Source organism: Aythya fuligula, chromosome 3 (genome assembly GCF_009819795.1).
Source record: "Aythya fuligula isolate bAytFul2 chromosome 3, bAytFul2.pri, whole genome shotgun sequence".
NCBI classification, from domain to species: Eukaryota; Metazoa; Chordata; class Aves; order Anseriformes; family Anatidae; genus Aythya; species Aythya fuligula.
In genome coordinates this window covers 104,367,792-104,386,236 of record NC_045561.1, presented here as the reverse complement: position 1 = coordinate 104,386,236, position 18,445 = coordinate 104,367,792, and the positions used below count along the sequence as shown (strand labels likewise).

The 18,445-nt window shown below is 40.3% G+C and overlaps 1 protein-coding gene across 5 annotated transcripts in view; it reads right to left on the bottom strand.

Moving 5' to 3' along the window:
• Positions 1 to 18,200, bottom strand: part of LPIN1 (lipin 1) — a 45,140-nt gene extending 26,940 nt beyond the window's left edge. For 2 of the 5 annotated variants that reach the window (XM_032184198.1, XM_032184202.1), the window contains exons 1-7: positions 18,149 to 18,163; positions 17,456 to 17,527; positions 9,765 to 9,965; positions 8,337 to 8,432; positions 6,771 to 7,105; positions 6,273 to 6,392; positions 316 to 445 (exon numbers count right to left, since the gene is read on the bottom strand). In XM_032184198.1, the coding sequence (XP_032040089.1) occupies positions 316 to 445; positions 6,273 to 6,392; positions 6,771 to 7,105; positions 8,337 to 8,432; positions 9,765 to 9,956 (873 nt within the window). In that variant the 5' untranslated portion in view covers positions 9,957 to 9,965; positions 17,456 to 17,527; positions 18,149 to 18,163. Of the gene's footprint in view, positions 1 to 315; positions 446 to 6,272; positions 6,393 to 6,770; positions 7,106 to 8,336; positions 8,433 to 9,764; positions 9,966 to 17,455; positions 17,528 to 17,874; positions 17,945 to 18,148 lie in introns of those variants that run through there. The other 3 variants (XM_032184199.1, XM_032184201.1, XM_032184200.1) reach the window with 3 other exon arrangements.
• Between the last annotated feature and the right edge of the window lie 245 nt (positions 18,201 to 18,445).

Sequence of the window (18,445 nt, the reverse complement as noted above, 5' to 3'; positions counted from 1 at the left end):
ATCTAAGGCCCTTTATGAATTTCAGTGATTTACCAAAGGGTGCTGGGTTCTATTTTATACGTTATTTAAGTTTCTAAGTTTTACAAGACTAGGTCTTAGGTACGTCTCCGTTTTCTACCATACATTATTTGTGCTGTGAAATAGCACACAGCATTTCTCTGTATCTCCTAAGGAGCAAAATGCAATTTTCTTACATAAAATATTACAATTTCATGTACAAACGGGATCCATTCCCTCTTCAGGAGTCTGCAATAAAATAAGCCCTATTAAAGCACAATAGATACCATCAGGAAGTAAAACAATTACACTGGATACCTTTGTAGCTTGGGGTAGCTCTCCCCAGGCCCAGTGCATGTGTGGATTATTCTTCAGTCCGCTCCTGTCCATGGGTTTACTGACTAATTCTGAATCACTTTTAGGAGTAGAAGGGCGTGAACCTGACGGGCTGAAGAAAAACAAACAAACAAAAATAAATAATGCTTGTTACAAAAATACTGCAAAAACAAAAATAACCACAATGCACTAACCACTTTCCAAACTGACATCCACCAGCCCAAAGCATTGAGTATTTTGTATTTATTATCAGCCATATGACAGTGTGAAAGCATGGAAAAACATTTCAAACAGTTCAGGATCTTCTTAGACTGGCACTCAGAGGTCTCATTTGTCATTTTTTAGTGAATGCCATCACAGAAGTAAGCTTTGAGAAGCAGAAAGAGAGGCACTGGATGTGAACATTTCATGAGGATTTTTTTTTTTTTTCTGTGCAGAAGAAAAGAATGTGAAATGGGGATGGCACCAGCAGCAGCAGATGAAGAGATGTTAGTATTGTTATAATGAAGTGCAGAAATGATTCATTCACATCAACAAGCCACTTTACCCTGACTAAATAATAAATTAGTCTAAGGAATCCAGTTGATTACTTCCTTTTACTGACTTGTTCAGTTCTATCTTCATACACATGTTTTTAGGGAAGCCAGCAAGAGCAGTGCACAAAGAATGTGAGCCTTCCCAGTGCAAAAATATTTAACTGTTTTGCTGCCTACTGGAATATAAAGTATTTAATCATTTATTAGTAAATTATCAGTTTGTAGCACATTTTTAATGTGATGAAGTCAATAACGTGATGTCAAGTTAGCCGTTAATAAATAATGATTCACTAGTTTCAAGGGCAAAATGAAAAATCCTAATTATTTATTCTGCCTTTCTGCGTAATGCAAGTCCTAGAATTTCTCCTAGAAACTCCTGAAGAAAGACCATTATTTTTGTTTGAGCCAAACATTTGTGGCTGTGTGAGCCAGACTTTGGTATACTAATACAATCTTGATTTATAAACTACAAGGAAAAAAACAATCCACAACATTTCTGGATCAAAGGTCCAAAGCTGAGCTACCTTCACAAAGGCTTTCTACGTTTAGTCTAAATTCTTCACGTTTGATTTATACCTTCTTTTAGATAAACTGAATAGCCCAACCAGTTTTGTTCTTTTAACATAAGGCAGTTTTGTAGAGCTTGCTCAGGCATTCATTCGTCGTAGGAAAATAATTACTTTACACTAACATAAAGCAGCTTTTAGAAACCTGTGAATTTCACATCTCTGAATGTTAGCAACTAATTATTTACATTATTACTGGTTTTTAGCTTTGTTGCAGTAACGTATTCCTTGAATATGGGCAAACACAAAAACTCTTCAGCTACAAATAAGTAATTTATCTAACTAAACTGTTACATTTGTAACAGGACCAAAAAGAATCTTCCACAGCGGTGCTCAAGAATTTCAAGTATTTATTAGTCCTTAGGATATAACCTACCATTTGACAGACAAAAGAATTGATGCAATAAGCTGTAAAAGGCTTTTCTAGTTCTTAGGATTCAAGATATGCCTATTGAGATTAATACCTTTTACATATCCCACTGACAAATCTGTAGGATTTGCAATACCTTCCACGCATCTAGGGCCCACTGAAAGTTTCGAATACAGGAACCTGGGAAATTCAAAAAGTCTCAGCCAGCAAAAATGCTTCTACGGCAACTTTAAGCCCCCAAAATCTAACTTTTGGGAAGTGTTATCACCACACAAATTAACCTGTGCACTACATACATTTTAACCTTCAAAATGCCTACTGTTTACTTCTCCAGTTTAGGCTGTGGGGTATATTCATCCCAAGTTCACTTACCCACCCAGATAACATGAGAGAATAGAGGCACTACTTCAGCCTGGGCTAGAAACTCTGTAGTTAGCAGTGAGAACACAGACCACAGAGTAGGGCAGGGAGGAACTCTGCCTTTTCCAGAGCTTTCTCTGAAAATACAAATTTCCTTGTACACAGAACTAAGTGGGGAAGAAGCTGGTGTTACTCAGCAATAAGAACCATGATATGTGTTCCCAGCCACACACACGTAAGTGCCAGAAATAGTGTACATTAACACAGATACAGCTCTGCTCTGAGAAGGCTCCTGCTGCAAAAGGTTGCCCCATGATCCAGGCACCAGTCTAGGTTATCTGTTCACAGAAGATACAGCTCAAGTATAACCATGGTAAATCAGGAATGGGGTGAACATCTAACCCCACAACATCACCCACTCTCCCAAAACAGCGTATACACCAGAGTACATGCTATCTACTGAACTTTCAACTCAAACACAATTCACATTCTATAAATACTCTTCTACAATAAAATACAAGATTTGAGGAGTAGCAGCACATTGGATCTTCAGAATTGTTTTCAGCTGATTCCTCCTTGGAGCTTACTGTACAAATACTAATGCAACCTCAGGGTAGACCATAATTATCACTGTAACAGCATCTTAATTTAAAAGGTCCAACATTATATCAGACTGCAAACATGCATCCACTAGGCAAACAGGGTAAATTATGTTCCTGCTTGTATAAAAGGATACTAAAGCATTCTTTGTATCTTCTGGAAGACAAGCTGGAATTTTGTATGCCACCCATTAGCATGGGGTTGGTGGCCTCCCACTGTGAGCTGTTCTACCATTACAGAGAAATAAATACCTTTGCTTTTCTTTCACATGCCATATTGTTGTTTAACACTCAATAGCTACTCTCTCCACCTAATACCCTTCTGGAACAGCAACAGTTTATACATGCAGATGGCAATTATGCCTACTACAGTCTTGCTTGTTTACTTCCTGTTTGTATAGTTCTGCTTCCATATGTGATGCCAGATGTCTCCTTTATCTGCTCAGGGACTATTTTAGCTGCTATTTCCCTCATACTATTGCCACCAAAGTAAAATCACACTGAAGACTAATAAAGCTCACAATCACATCCCTTCAATTTTCGTTGCTCCATTAGTTCAAATTAAATCTGGGATTAATGTGACACTTGCACTAGGTGTCAATAAAGCTGAATACCAAGTTGGTGCAGGATTTGTAATCCAGTGATAGCAACCTATACTTCACTGGATCAAAGACTCAGAAAGGGTTTTATTTCTTACATCACTGAGATATTTGTATCTCAGGCTGAACTACGCCTTGACTTTCATGCAATTCTTCTGTCGTTAAGTTAGGCACTGGCCCAGCTGAAATTCTCTCACCTTCCACAGATTGCTATAGATACTGCACATCAAACTACAGCCACCAGCCCTGTCAATGCTACATGAGAAAGAAGAGCAACCTCAGCTCAGTGTGACCTGAAGAAGAATCCTGCCTTGACTAAAGTCAAATAAACTGGGAAAGTAGTCAGAAGGAAAGAGGTTTACCTCATGTACATATCACAACAGTAGCTGAGAGCCTCTGAACTTCATTTGGGGTGGCCATAGCAGGGTTTCTTACTTCACAGAGGAAAACAGTTGCAGACACAGACAAGTTACTACAGCACTTTCACTGTATGTCTACACTGCAGGACTCCCAAGCAAAGTTCACAGATCCATACAGGAGACGTCAGTGCTCCAGGCCTGCACTTGTGTGCCTGCCCTACCATCCCACTACAAACACTGAGGAGAACATTCTTGATTACCCCAGGGTCTCACCTCAGCTTGGTGCTGCTACATGGTCAGCCTAAAGAGAGCAGATCTACGAACTGGGAAACCCTCAAGATTATCAGTTTTGATACAGCACCTAGTATGGCATAAACATTGAGATAAGTAATGAGCAACTTAGCTCAATTTATTACTCAAAGCTTCCTGAGCACTAAAGGAGAACTGTAGAGGTCATATTCAGATATATACTTTAGACAGTTTAACTTACTTGCTGTAATGTCTACACTGACTTAATGGAGAGAAAGGGCCTGGCTGCAGAACCTTGAGAGACCTTGAATTTAAGAGATTATTAAAAATGTCCATACCCACTTTCAGCTCTGTAAGAGAGAGTCCACAGCCAAAGGAAGCCTACACTACAGTGAGGGCTTAACTGTGGATCTCCTTAACTTTAAGCAAGATGCCCTACCTGTTGCGCCATCTTTCCTCCCTAAAATATTCTCCTACTGCAATCCTTCCCCTCCCCAAAACAGGTAACAAGAGAAAAGAGGTTCTGTTTTGGTTCTTGGCTCCTCCCATGACAAGGTTTGCTCTCCTTATTTTTCCCTTAATCTCTGAGGCCTTTGTTCAGCTTTTACTTTAACATCCTATGCAAAACCAAACTTCTCAGGAAAACCATGAGATAAAAATGACATTAAAATATACATTAACTGCAAAAAGACACATGTAAATATCAATCTTCAGAGGAATGCAAGTTTTCACTCTATGTTCTTCCCTTTTTTTTTTTTTTTTTTTTTGATATCATCTTAATCAACTTCAGTTTTAACCCTGGTTTGCTTTGTCCTGATTTTACATTAGCCACCCTCTTTCATCGTATGATTCATCAAGGCAACTTACCTCCCATCAGTGCCCACAAAGAAGTAAGCAGAAGACATAGTTTTCAATGTCACTTTTTCTAAAAGTGTCTGGGTTAGCAATAAGTGCAGTTATAAGTTCAGCAAAGTCCATGTGCAATTAATGTGTCAAGAGTGTATTAATGTGTTCAAAGGATTAAAGAGCAGCACAGAAAAGAGGGAGAACAACTGTTCTACCTGTCTGGAGGAGAAAAGTGAGAAGATTGATGAGGACAAGAGTTAGATAGGCCTCCATCTGCTGGAACAGTGAGAAGAGAGGATTGCCCTGCACAATCTATAGGCTTACTGGACAGCACATGTTGGTAGGAAAAAAAAACAGGGTGTCATTATTCACAAGTGCTAATTAACACAAGCTCTTTGTGTATTAGCTACATGAATGCGTGAATCTAGAGTTTTCAAAATCCAGAATATCGTAATTCAAAAACAAAGAGAACATACAGTTCAAAGAGCCACAGAAGGGGCAGGGTATTGATACATGTTATCACCAGACTAACAAAGCTAATCTCATTAAGCTTTACAGAGAAAGCTTCTTCTAGAATGCAATTCAAAACACCTAAATTAAGCCGTTGCTCTGAAATCATCTGCTTGCTCTCATTTCTTCCACTCCTCACCCACAGAGGCAGTGTATTAAGATAAGACTAACAATAAAGTCTTATAAATACCTCCCCACTCCAACAGTCTCCATGAAGATGGAGGGCACGTGTGCACAGCCACATAAACAGACACACTTTATTTAGACTATAATGCAATGTAACTGAAATCAAGTGAAGAACTATCCATTTTTCACAGTGTTCCATAGACACAAGAAAGGAGATCCAAACTGATCTGCTTTGACATTAGATCATCTTTACGGTCCCTTCCAACCCAAAGGTATACACATGCACACAAACACACATACAGGAAAAAGCAAGCAAGTTACTGTATGTGTTCTTTCACATAATAAATATTTTCTATCTACCATTGCAATTCATTAGATTAGCTTTAAAAATGGACCCAAGAAGCTCATATTCATGGTCACTAAAAAGCAGTATTTTTATACATCAGCTCTGATTTTGCAAGGAGTATACACAAAGTACCGAATATTTATGTCTGCACTCACTGAAGTCCTTAAAAGGTACGTGCTTCAGGCAAAGATTCAGCATTCATAAAATGATCATCCTCTCTAAAGTATTTATATGCAAGCAGTGTAATCAACAGATATAAATATTGTTTACAATATCTGGGCCAGCACTTGTATGTATGCATTTGTTGAATCAACGACAGAGTTAATATGAAGTTATTGTACACTGATTTCATCTAGCAGCTGACAGGGACCATGGTTGGCAACAATTTTTTGTAAGACTTCATACAGCAGTAGCATAAAAGAAATTAATGGAAAGAGGACAGTAATCTAGAACTGCACTATCACAAAAATTACCTTTGAAGAGGAGACCATTCTCCATCTGAATGAGGATAAGATGAAGACTGAGAATATGTAGAAACTACAGGAGCCGTTATGTCAGATACTTCATCAACAAACACATCCGGAACAGGGATCCTAGGTACAGGGAAAGACATGACATTTAAAAACATACTTGATTACCCAACTGATACATACTCCAGATAACAGGGGAAAAAAATAGTGCAGAGAAGAATTAGTCTAACGTGAACTAAAAGGAGATAAAGAGATAGATGTTATCTGATTCACACCTTCTAGTGCACAGCGTAATTGAACATTGTTTTTGTTTTCAGTGTTATTTTCATTATTTTTGTTAGTGACATTCCTGATGGCTTTCTAGCCTAAAGCTTTTTCTTAGAAAAACATGTTCATCAGCCATGTGTACTGACATATACAGAAATTACTGTCAGAAGGTACAGAATGGAACATAAACCTAACATTACGTTTCTATTATATATCTCAATTCTGCTCTAATACCTTGAATTGTCCAATGGTTCCTTTTCTTCCTCAGAGCTAATCTCTATAGGAAACATGTCTTCATCTTCTGACGTGTCTCCATTGTCTTCTCTTTTTAAGCTGTCTATTTTATGAGTAGATTTCCTCCTCTTTTTCCTCCTTTTTTTCACAGAGCTACAAACTGGAGATGTTTCGGTACCAGTCTGGGATCCATGAGCTTGGGGCGATACTTGTGAGGATGCACTGTTGTCCGGGTTTCTTATCCTGTCAATGGAGTTCCTCTTCAGCTGAGCTTCCATTAAAGCAGTTCCCTCAGATATAATAGGGGATGTAGAGAGATGGTAAGGAATTACCTCCTGAGAAAGCAAAAATCCAAAGCATATAACGTATTAGTTCCTCTGCTAGACATAAATCTAGTTTTAAATTCTATGCACAATTACTGAAAGACATTTACACTTCAGAAAAGTAACTAAGATTTAGCATCTGGATGCTCAGCATGATCCTGTAGCACACGGCAACTGTTCCATAGATGCATCTCCCTAAACAAGCCAGGAACAATACTCTTAACAAAGAGGATCTAATATTAGCCAGTTAATGGCATGAGTCTCTATTCACCTGATGCCAGATGCAGAGCAGAAACAAAATCCTACTTTTTAACATGAACAGTCTGTAAAATCCAATTTTCCTTCGCAACTCAAAGATACTAGTCAAGGTAGGTCAACAGTTTATAACTAGGTCACATGAACAGTCTCATATGCACACATATGTACATATGTTCTCATATGTACACAACTCTAGACACAAATGGAAGCATTTCTAGCCATTTTCAGTCACCAAGTAACTGTTAGCACATAGAAGACTTTACAAAGATATAAAGATGAAAACACCCCATGGGCAGAAATCCCACCTGAAACTAGTAGCGTACTCAGTAGAAAAATTTGAACATTCATCCCACCTTTAAGGGGCTTTTTCTATGTTAGATTACATTACATGTGAACTACTCAAAACTAGCATGACCATAACTTACAAAGACTAGTAACTTACAATCACATAGCTTAACAGTAGCATTCTCCTTTAAATATAATTCCACATGAATAGTAGTTATATAAGACCACATCTTTGGTGAATACCAGAATTACTAGAATTACTCTGTGCACAGAAGTTTAAAAGGCATGTGCACTTTGTACTGGCAGTCTGCTGAGTATATGCATTCAAAGCAAATATTTCTGCAAAAACAGGTCCATGGGAATATCATCCTTTGTTGCTCATATATTTGGATCGTATGAACTGTGTACAAGTTATTCTGTTCATACACTGACATGCATACAAACTCTGATATTTTTAGTTATGTGACTACTTACTTCAGATTGTTCCAACCTCAGCAATTTAAAAAATAAATATATATGTATATACATGTATTTATCTATAAAAGCTGCATGGTATTGAATTTCCATAGCAGAAAAATGTCCAGAAACTTCCAAAATTATAGAATGGATAAAGATATGTTCTTCAACAAAATTCTTAAATTCAAAACTGATCTTGATGAGTAAGCATTGAATTTTAACAAACTAAAATTGTGACTCTTACCTTATCATTATCCATCTCCTGAACAAAAAAGGCCTCTCCATTGTCTCCTAGTTTCATGTGTAGATCTACAGCCTCTCCATTAATTTCTATGTCAACCTGGAAGAAAATAACATTTTGTTTAACTGAAAATAAAGTTATTTTTGGTATACAGTTTCTGTTCGGCTATCCTACTATTGTCACAGGACAAATGCTTCTCAGAGAAGCATAGGAAACCTTGTAATAAACACAAACTCCAGTTTCACTCCCCACCCCTTAACAAGGCCATCAATTGTCAGTATGTTGTCCTAATTTGTTGAGCTCACCAGTGTCTTGCTCCTCTACTCAGGAAGGTATATATCCATTACATAAAGTCCTGAATCTTTTTAAATGTAATTCTGTATGCTTCATTCATCACATAAATCTCTTCTCCTTTTTAATTCATAGCCTAATTTTGCATCGTTCAAAAAGTACTTCCACTTGGAAATTCTTAATATCCTGCCTTTCAAATTCATTAGACAGACACTATGAGAAGCACAAATAAAAACTGATTTATATTTTCTACACAATTCACATATTGATTTTTTTTTCCACATGTTTACCTCAATGCTGTACAGCCCCAGCCATTTCCATTTCTTCCCAGGAGGCTCTCTCTCTTTGCCTATAACCATTTTTGCCACAAAATCCATTTTCACAGTATTCTGGGGGGCACTTAGACAACCCTACATTATTGTTATATGTCAGGACACAGGATATTCTTGCCATAGTAACAATTTTAATTTTTATCCATCCTAAATATTTGTATTCCTTTCTGATTCATGTAAAAATTGAACAACATGCATGGTGACATTTGAATCTTTCTGCTGAACAATTATAGCTACCATTAGAACTCGGACTATATGTAGTTACATAATATTTCCTAAAATAATCTGCCATGCTTTAGTCACTGGCAACTTCTCATCTGATATCATGTTGCCAGGTCATTCAGCTTGATTATATTTATCTAAAGTCTTCACAGCTTTTTCTAGCTTCAACTGACTTTAACATTCTGTTATCTGGAAGTATTACTTCAATATCAATTCCCTTTTTGTAACTATCAATACACATGTAAAACAAAGGGGTCTTAATACCTAGTCAATAATGAAATTGGGTACATGCCCAAATTAGCACAATCAAAATTTTGCTCTGCTGAAAATAAATACTATAAATGCCTTTTTTTATATATTATTATTATTACAAATGTTTTTTGTCTATTATGTCTTACATTGTCTATGATGTCTTATAAATTACACTTTGAAATGCAACAAGCATTTTAATCAAAGCTTGCCTCAATTTGAGCGTATTTTAAAGACTGTCTGAAGAAAACCTTGACTTACACAAAATGTTCAGTAACTTTTGTGCCATTCTAGTCAACGCATAGACAGAACATATCAATGGTGTGAATTTTCTTACCACTTTCTCCCTAGAACGTAGAACTCCCATTTTCCCAAAGCGTACATGGAAAGGGGAACACTGAAGATTTCCATCTGGCTGACGTACAACGATTATATCTATACATCCCGACAATGTGGCTGGGTTTAGTCCCTTATAGAGCTCCTTCACAGTTACAAACACTTGCCCTGCTAACTGTCCGACGTAATTCATGGTTTGGACCTGAAAAACAAAAGATAAAACAAACAAGGTTTTGTTTCCTGCTTTATATTTTAGAGACACTTGATACCAAGGTATTTCAGATCCCAGCAATGAGATTTTCTTTTGTTTCACCAAGTAATAACTGCACATAAAATCAGGATTTCCCACCTGATTTATTTTCAGCTGACATGCGTAGAGAGCTATTGAAAGGCAAAGGTAAAAAGGGACCTTTTAACTCAGAGAATTATACAGGTTTCAAAAGTTCATAAAATTAGTTGCATTCCAAACCGCTGTCAGACTTCTAGACTCTGCAACTCATAAAATTTTCTAATTATCTCTGAAGAGAAAAGCATTACTTCCAAAATAACATCTCCTCCTATCAATTATTGTGCTCTCAGAATGGATATGCTTTTCTTGCGTATTTCTACAGGCTTTTAAGGGCAGGGCAAGTGAATGGTTTCTAATTTTCCACTACATTAAAGGCAAAGACTATTCTCCCATTTTACAGGATTTCTCCTGTTAAAAGATTATCATAAACCAGAAACAAAATGGATACATGTTAAGGTTTGACAGGCAACCTTCACTCCAGAACTGCCAAACATTAGAGTGCCGTCTAATGCAACTTTATCATTCTTTTAAAACAGCTTTTTGGTATCAACAGGTTTATTAAAAATTAGGCATATGCTGATGGATGAAATGATTGGCTGGCTGGCTTTATTTCCCCTGCTCATGGATTTGTTTAGCATAGTTTCCCGCTTCTGCTCTGTTAATGCACCATTTTTATGCTCCATTAATACACACAGTCCCCTACACGAGACAGGGCACATACTTAGGCACTCAAAAATTCAAAAAGTCTCTCAGAATATGAATGAATTTGAGCAGATACCCTCCAGAACACTGGGGACTTTTAATGTCTATTATCTCCCTTATTTTTCTAACACCTCTTGCAGATTATGAGCTACTGCTTTCAGGGAAGTCCTTATGCACTCGGTATAACACATATGCTTCACATCCAAGTTCTCTGCTGAGCTGCACATCACCTGGAAGTCAAAAAAAAAAAAGAGACACTTGCAGGGCAAGCAATGGTAAAACTCCTGCTGATGGGCATGAGAACAGAGCTGAGCTCAGAGCCTGAGAGACAGTCCCTGCACTGAGCTCACGGCATGGGTTAAGCAGCAGCATCTGCAGCAACACAGGCTCTCTTTCAGCTCTGTTCCCTCAGAAACAACAAAAAGATGCAAGTGTGAAATGCTGTGAAAATAGCTCCAATTTTTAACAGGGATTTATATTTAGAAACAAACAAACAAAAATAACACAATGAAGGTACTACCATGAAAAATTGAAAAGTTAGGAATTTGGATAATTAAGGCTGGTCCTTTCATGCATAACTGTTCTAATTAATGATCACCTGTTTTGTTTTCTTCTTTTTCCAGCAGCCCCTCCACATCAGTTGAACAAAAACTTTGTTTTCTTCTGTGTTTCTATGGCAATACATAAGCACTAGGACACAAACCATGTTCTGATGGGAGAATTATTTATATTCCTTTGGGTTTTATGTAGTCGTCACTACACTGCTGCTGAAAGTGATGATGCTCTCCCCATTTGACAGTTGGGAAATGGAATCTCAAAAAGATTAAGATTAAAACTAGGCACTAACTTTGGAAACTGAACTGACTTTTTCAAAGTATTTAGCATTACACAAGCTGCTAACTGATTAAAGATAGATCCCTAAATACTGCTTGGTGAAGCGTTTCCTCACAGCCCATCCTCAGGCATCTAGAAAGTGCCACCTACTGAAAATTCAGCATGGGAAAACTTCATGGCAGGAAGAGTTGTCATATTCAGGTCGCCAGTGTTCAACTAGCAGCAGCACTGCTGGGCTCCTACAATTCATATGTTAGTAACATACTTTCCTGAATGCAAATCCAGCAGTGAGCTGTTTCCCAGAGAACCTTAACCATGACACACCCTATGCTGTGTCACAGACTCACAGAACAACAGGTCGGAAGGGACTTGTGGAGGTCACCTGCTCCAAAAGGGTGCTCAAAGGAGGGTCAGCATACACCAGCTTGCCCAGGACTTTGGCCTCGTTGGGTTCTCAGTGTCTTCAGGGTGGACATTTCATATCCTCTCCAGGCACTTGTTCCCATGTCTGATTGTCCTCACAGTGACAATTTTCTTCCTAATATCAGAATTTCCCAAGTTGCAACTTGTGTCTATTGCCTCTTGTCCTGTATTTGTGCACCTCGAAGAAGATGCTGGCTCTGTTTCCTCAGTACCTCCCAACACGTAGCCGAGTACCCTGAAGACAAGCAAAACTAGCTCTCCCTGCCTCTCTGTATAAGTCAGGAGCTCCAGCCCCCTAATTATTTTGGTAGCCCTCATCTCAGCTGTTTAAAAAGCAGGTACCACACGCACAGACCTAAATTCAGAAAGAGCCTCCAGAGTACCAGATGTAAGCAAATTTTTAAATCATCTTTGCTTTGGAAAAATACTTCAGTTTCTATAGGGCATTTTTCTAACCTAAAGCACAATAAGAAACAGATTTCTTACTGGGCTAACATTAAACTTAAAGATGGCTACATTTAGACTTAAAATTACATGGTGTAGGACAGGCCAGTTAATGCTTGGTCTGCATACACAACAAAATTTCTAGGTGCAGCACGGCCACAACTTCTTTTTCCCTGGTGGGTAAGGACCTGCTGGGACAGCACATACACCCCACTTTTCAGGAGGGTTATAGACATAAAATAATAATAAATAAAAAAAAAAAAGGCTCACGCTTCATCCCAACAAGTAACACCAGCAGGTCTCCTGATCTCTTAAGCAGAAACTTCTGCAACTATTCTTGCTCATGACAAATCTTAGCCACAGTGCCTCCCCTGTCTCAGGACACAGAGATTATTTTTATACCTGTGAATTCAAAGTTCGACACTACCCTCTGAGGCCTGCTGGCACAGCACTGCCTGCCTCCTCACAGGGGAAGTCCTTAAAAAGTGCCACGTCCAAAGGGCCAGCCGGTGGCGGACACTCCTGTCAGGCCCAACCTGGCCTGTGCAATAAAATCACCACAGGATTAAAACAGACTGGCAGTTAAATCACATAAACCCTGTTTCCTGAGGAAAACACACAGAAATTGTTTTATATTTCCAGTGTAGGGAACAAAAGATGCTGGATTTTTAATGGGGGATAGGTCAGAAGCGGGACTGTGAGGGAGGTACTGTGAGGCCCTTTGGCCTAACTTTTACACAAGCTAACCAAAGCTGGGATTGTTTGGAGTCTGTAGTTTTCAAGTTTATCCTCTGGAACCTAAAGTCAGCCCATACTATGTCAGTACTCCAGGAAACCAGCATTCCTCAAACCCCGGCGAGACTGTGTGTGGTTTTAGAGCAGCATTTCACTCTGGCTGCTCCAAGAAGTCTTTCACTTCCTAACCAGGCAGCAGCATCTCCAGCAGTAAACACGGGTTTACGTCATGGCTTTAACCCCCACTGCCTGCTTCTTAATAAGACTGAATTTAGCAAAACTTGGTTCTCGTACCATCGAGGCAAGTTAGTAGACAAAGCGTAAAATATTTTCCTGTGTTGGGAAAATTCAGAATCTTTCTGATCTAAGCGTACAGCAAGAGAGAGCAGTCTGTACAGTTCTGTTACAATTATCAAATGCCCAGAGTCTCTTGGTCTTTGCCAGGAGACTCTCCACAGCCCCACATTATGCATCTATTATGAAATTAGAAGTACTTTCTAGTATAATTTTTTATGTCAAATTAACTACCATCCCCTGCCAGGAGGCTCAGGAAATTTCCAACCCTTTTGAATGTTAAAGACAGCAGTCATTTTTCAGATTTGATCATCTTGAGGAAAAATAAGCAAAAGATAAATAGCTAGATGTAACTTATTACTTTACAAATTTATTAACTTAGCAAAGACTGACCTAACAAAGTTAATTCTTCAAGTCCCAGCTCTACTGGATGCCACATTTAGTTCAAATGCACCACCATCTAGATCATCTGCTTCTTCCGTACAGGTACCCCAGGCTGCCATAATTCCACTGGAAAAGCTGGAAATTATACCCTTCCTGGCCTATTTTTTTCCAGCCCAGCTCTTCCACATACCATTTCAACTTTCTTTGCTTTATTTTATACCATAAGATGCTGACAGTTATTGGAATCAAAGATACCTTTTGCAAGAGCCAGTGTTTCCTCAGGTGCCACAACACAATGAATAATGGATCTCCAAAAGACATCTGAATTATTTTGGGATACGGGTGCTATTCAACATGCTCCAAAGCCAGACAGCTTTTGAAGAAACATGATTTAGGTAGCATGCCAAAAGGGTAACTAAAAACTCAAACACACTTCCCCTGGAGCATGTGAAAACTCCAGTACAGAAAATTTTGAAAGCAGGACAGACAAACCTCTGCTGGGACTGGTTCAGGAAGAGGCAACCCTCATCTTTGGGACAGAGATTGTCACTGTGCCCATGTCCAAACCGCATCACACAACAGATACAACCATTACCAAGTGATCAACAATGAATCGATTTAAACTACAAAACCTGCTTTTGGTACATTTTTGGCACAACAGCAGTTCTCAGGCACACAGGCCTAGCAGTTAGTCCATCGGCAGTAGCAGTAGTTAAGGTGCACTGGAGACCACTCCCAAGACCAGCTGAGAGTCGCCTTCTTTTAAAGGTTAAGAGAGCTTTCTAGAATAGATGTGAACAGTGTGTGCTCGCTGGTCCAGCCGCCAAGAACAGCCTTTGGCACTGTTTCAATCATTAGCATGGAGGTAACGTTTAGGTCCCTTCCAACCCTTTTGCCAGGGCTCTGCAGTCCAGACTGTGCACTGGTTTTGCAGGACATGAGAGGAACATTTGCAGCTATGGTAAACGCAACACAAACCAAATGGGTTTTATGTTACAAAACTCAAGGAAAAACACCAGATACGGATATATCTTTTGGTTATGCTTTTAATACATTAGGTCATAATGAGACCCTGGTCCACAACTGAGGTACAAAACAAATTGACTTTTGCTGAGAACTTTTCCTTACAACTTGCAAAATGGTAAAAGGGAGCCAAAACTAACAAGCCAGTGTTCAGTTAAAACAAATCACTGCAGCTCTGCCTCTGACGCCGGAACGATGACAGCTTTACAAGCCTGGTCCATCTGGTCCCCTGGTCTGCCCTTGGTTTCTGTTTTGAAGATGGAAAGCTTGAGAGAGACTGGACTGCACTTGGGGATCAGACTTTGGCCCCTTTTGGTGAATTATTACACTCGCAAAGTAACTGGCAACATTTAAGAGACTCCTAGGTAAGTGCTTACTGCTACTGTTTTATCATGCACTAAACATTTCTTTCCTTGACTCCAAAGCAACTCAGCCTGTTTGCAGTATTGAACACCAACTCCCTCTACAGCAGTTAATGGAATTCTTCTACCGCTGTATTCTTTACCGTGACAAACCTTATCAGAGCTTACATTCGAAAAAGATTTATGATAAAAACATAAGAAAGAGAAGGAAATATTTTAGATGAAGATTCCCTACAGGGATTTTTTTTTTTCAAAATTAAGATAAACCCTTCATGTCTATATAGAAAGCACAGTAACAATGACTTCTTAACTACAAAAGGTCACAAAATCCAACACTCTATTTTTTTAAAAGAGTTATTTCTGTTCATTAGTGCATGGCCAGCATCTTGTGAAATCACCAACACTGTGTGACTATCACAGTAAAACTTTTTAAATTTTTAACATGTCTGGTTGGAAACGGAAAATCATTAGTAACTTTTGAAAGCATTTTTTCTCTACTACCTTCTACACCCAACATCAATCCAACCCATGTTCACTGCCATGAATCTCAATCCCACTTTTTTGAATGAATTCCCTGGCAGAACCCAAAAGTTGCACCTGTCTCTCGGACCAAAACCAGAGCCTGGATTTACCTTCTCTACAGAAACAGTGAAGGCACTGTGCAGGACTTAAGCAAGCCTCAGTTTAGGTCCCTCCTTTGCTACAGGATTCATCATCTTGTCGAAATTACTAAGGCTAAGATCTAGAGGATGGTTAACCCCCATCGGTTTCAAGTGGGGTCTATCAGTGTGGCTATATCATGTGGCAGCACACCAAGCTCATCCAAGTAAGACAGAGCCAAACATTCTCCTTGCACATTTTTGTCCTGGGAAAGGGAACCTGGACACACAAGCTCTAAAGGAGCCAAAAGCAGCCACATTCCTGATATAGATGAGCTGTGGGGGGAGAACTCCAGAGCACTCTGCTGGGCCTAGTGTGGTACTGGTTGTTTTGTCCATAGGACAGCAGACTCTAGCACAAATCTGATTATGTGCATTTTTTGTCCATACTTCATCACAGTCACAGCGGTCTGAGCCTGACCACATTCCTGCAGGTGATTTGACAATACTTCTCATCAACCAGGGACAGGTGCAATTCACTTGCTCATCCCCAAACAGAAAGCAGCGTGTAGCTGGCTCAACACCAGAGTAAGAGCATTTTGCTTCCTGCCAGCAGAAGTACTTTAGGCTTGGGATTATTCTGGGCTTAATTCTATTAGGAACTATTTGACTCCCATTCCAAGTTAGCCATGGACAGTGCCAAAAAATGCGAGTTCTTGTAATGGCCACTGAGTCAAATGGATCAAATGTCAAACCTCTTCCAAGCTGCTCGTCTCTCCCAGAACCTGCTCTCTCACCCAGGCTCACACCCAGAAACAGACTTTGACTTTCAGGTGACTCGGTTCTGGTATTGCTGAAAATTCCACCACTGCCTTCACAACAATAACTGAAACATTATTTGGTCCAATACTTGATAAAGTTCCCATAAATGGTAGAATATTCTCTTGAGAGCAGCTGAAGTCACAGACTCAAGCTAAAGACTCAAAACCTGCCTGTAATGAAATCCCACATGAAAACAGAGGGAGGACTGGCCTCTAGTCCCACAGTCAGGGTGGCTACATCCAAGAGAACTACTTCATGACCAGTTTAAGTCTATGACTTAAGACTATGACTGTGGTCACCCACCAACCTCACAACTGTCCCAGTCTTTCCCTGGTGTAGGCACTGAAAACTAACACCACTAAAACCATACAAAATGCACTGACACCCACTTGGTACTGCACAAATAGGATCAAACTTCACAACAAATTGAAAGTACAAACTGATCCTTGAAACCAAGAACTTTTGAAGTAACGAGTGAATATATTGTAGTCACATCTTGTGCTGCTCTACTGTATTGTTCTGATGTCAGAGGAGGAATATAAATCAGAGTGGAAGCACAGCAATAGCTCTGCTCCATGCTGATACCTCATGTGACTCAGTGTCATTTCTTCCAGTGGGATTGGGAAGTAAATCCATTATTTGAACCATACAAGTGTTTTCACAGCTTAAAGTGAGCTCTTAGTATGTTTCAAATACTTTCGAGTCTGTGTGTTCACAGATAAACAAACGTGTACACCTGCACATCCATTGGTATGGAAAAGGGCCAAAGACTGAAACTTACCCAACTCCCTTAAGTAGATGTTATCAGGTGGTCTGTACTCTGAAATGGAGCTATCAGAAAAGCAGAAGGTATCTAAAACAAGGAGAAGATATTTTCATGGCTTGGTGCCTAAAATCATAACATTGCTGAATCCGCTGTCTCCCACCTTTTCTCCAGTTTTTTTGATGGAATTAGGGTCATTTTACTCTAACAGGAGCATATCCGTCTGCCTTCTAACTGGATACACTGATGGCAGCAAAACCTTAGACACGTAACATCTGTCAATGTTTTTCCCTAAGGCAGCACTGACACAGTTAAAACCACCAAGAAAACAAACAAAGCACACCAAGACCCGCTCCGGACCGAACCAAATCCGAGGTTAATGGGCCTGTCGAGCCTGATGACTTTACACGCAAAAGGAGAAATCATTTGCTGGTTACCCTGCAGCATCAGCGCTGGGCTCCCCTTATCGGCACAGGCCTCTGCACAATTCCTCTTCCTGACAGCGATAACAAAAACCCCGCACGGTTCTGCCCCTTCTGCAATCCCCAGAGCCTCCCCAGGGCTGCCTGCCTCCTTCCCTCCTAGCACCGTCGCCCCCTCCACAAAGCACCAAGGCACAAAGCGGCTGCCCAGCCCGCACCGGGGAGGCAGCTGCGGGTCCAGCTCTCCCCATCCATCCCTTCCTCCCCACCGCACAGCCCCGGCACCCACCTCCTCCTCCTCCTCCTCCTCCTCCTCCTCGGCCCAGGCTGCCTGGGGCCGCTCCGCCCGCCGCAGCCACAGCGCCGGGGCCGCCCCGGAGGAGGGACCGGGGCGGGCGTGAAGGGAGCCCCGGGACGGGGCTGACCCTGCTCGGGCGGGACCCGCCTTCTGCCGGGCACGGCCGCTGGGGCTCCCCGGGGTCGTGGGGTGGCTGAGGGGGAAGGCAAGGCCCTGGGTCAGCTGCAGGGAGCAGAGTTAACGGGGGAGCGCCTGGGTTTGCTGGGCCTACCCTCCGTGGCCCTGTAG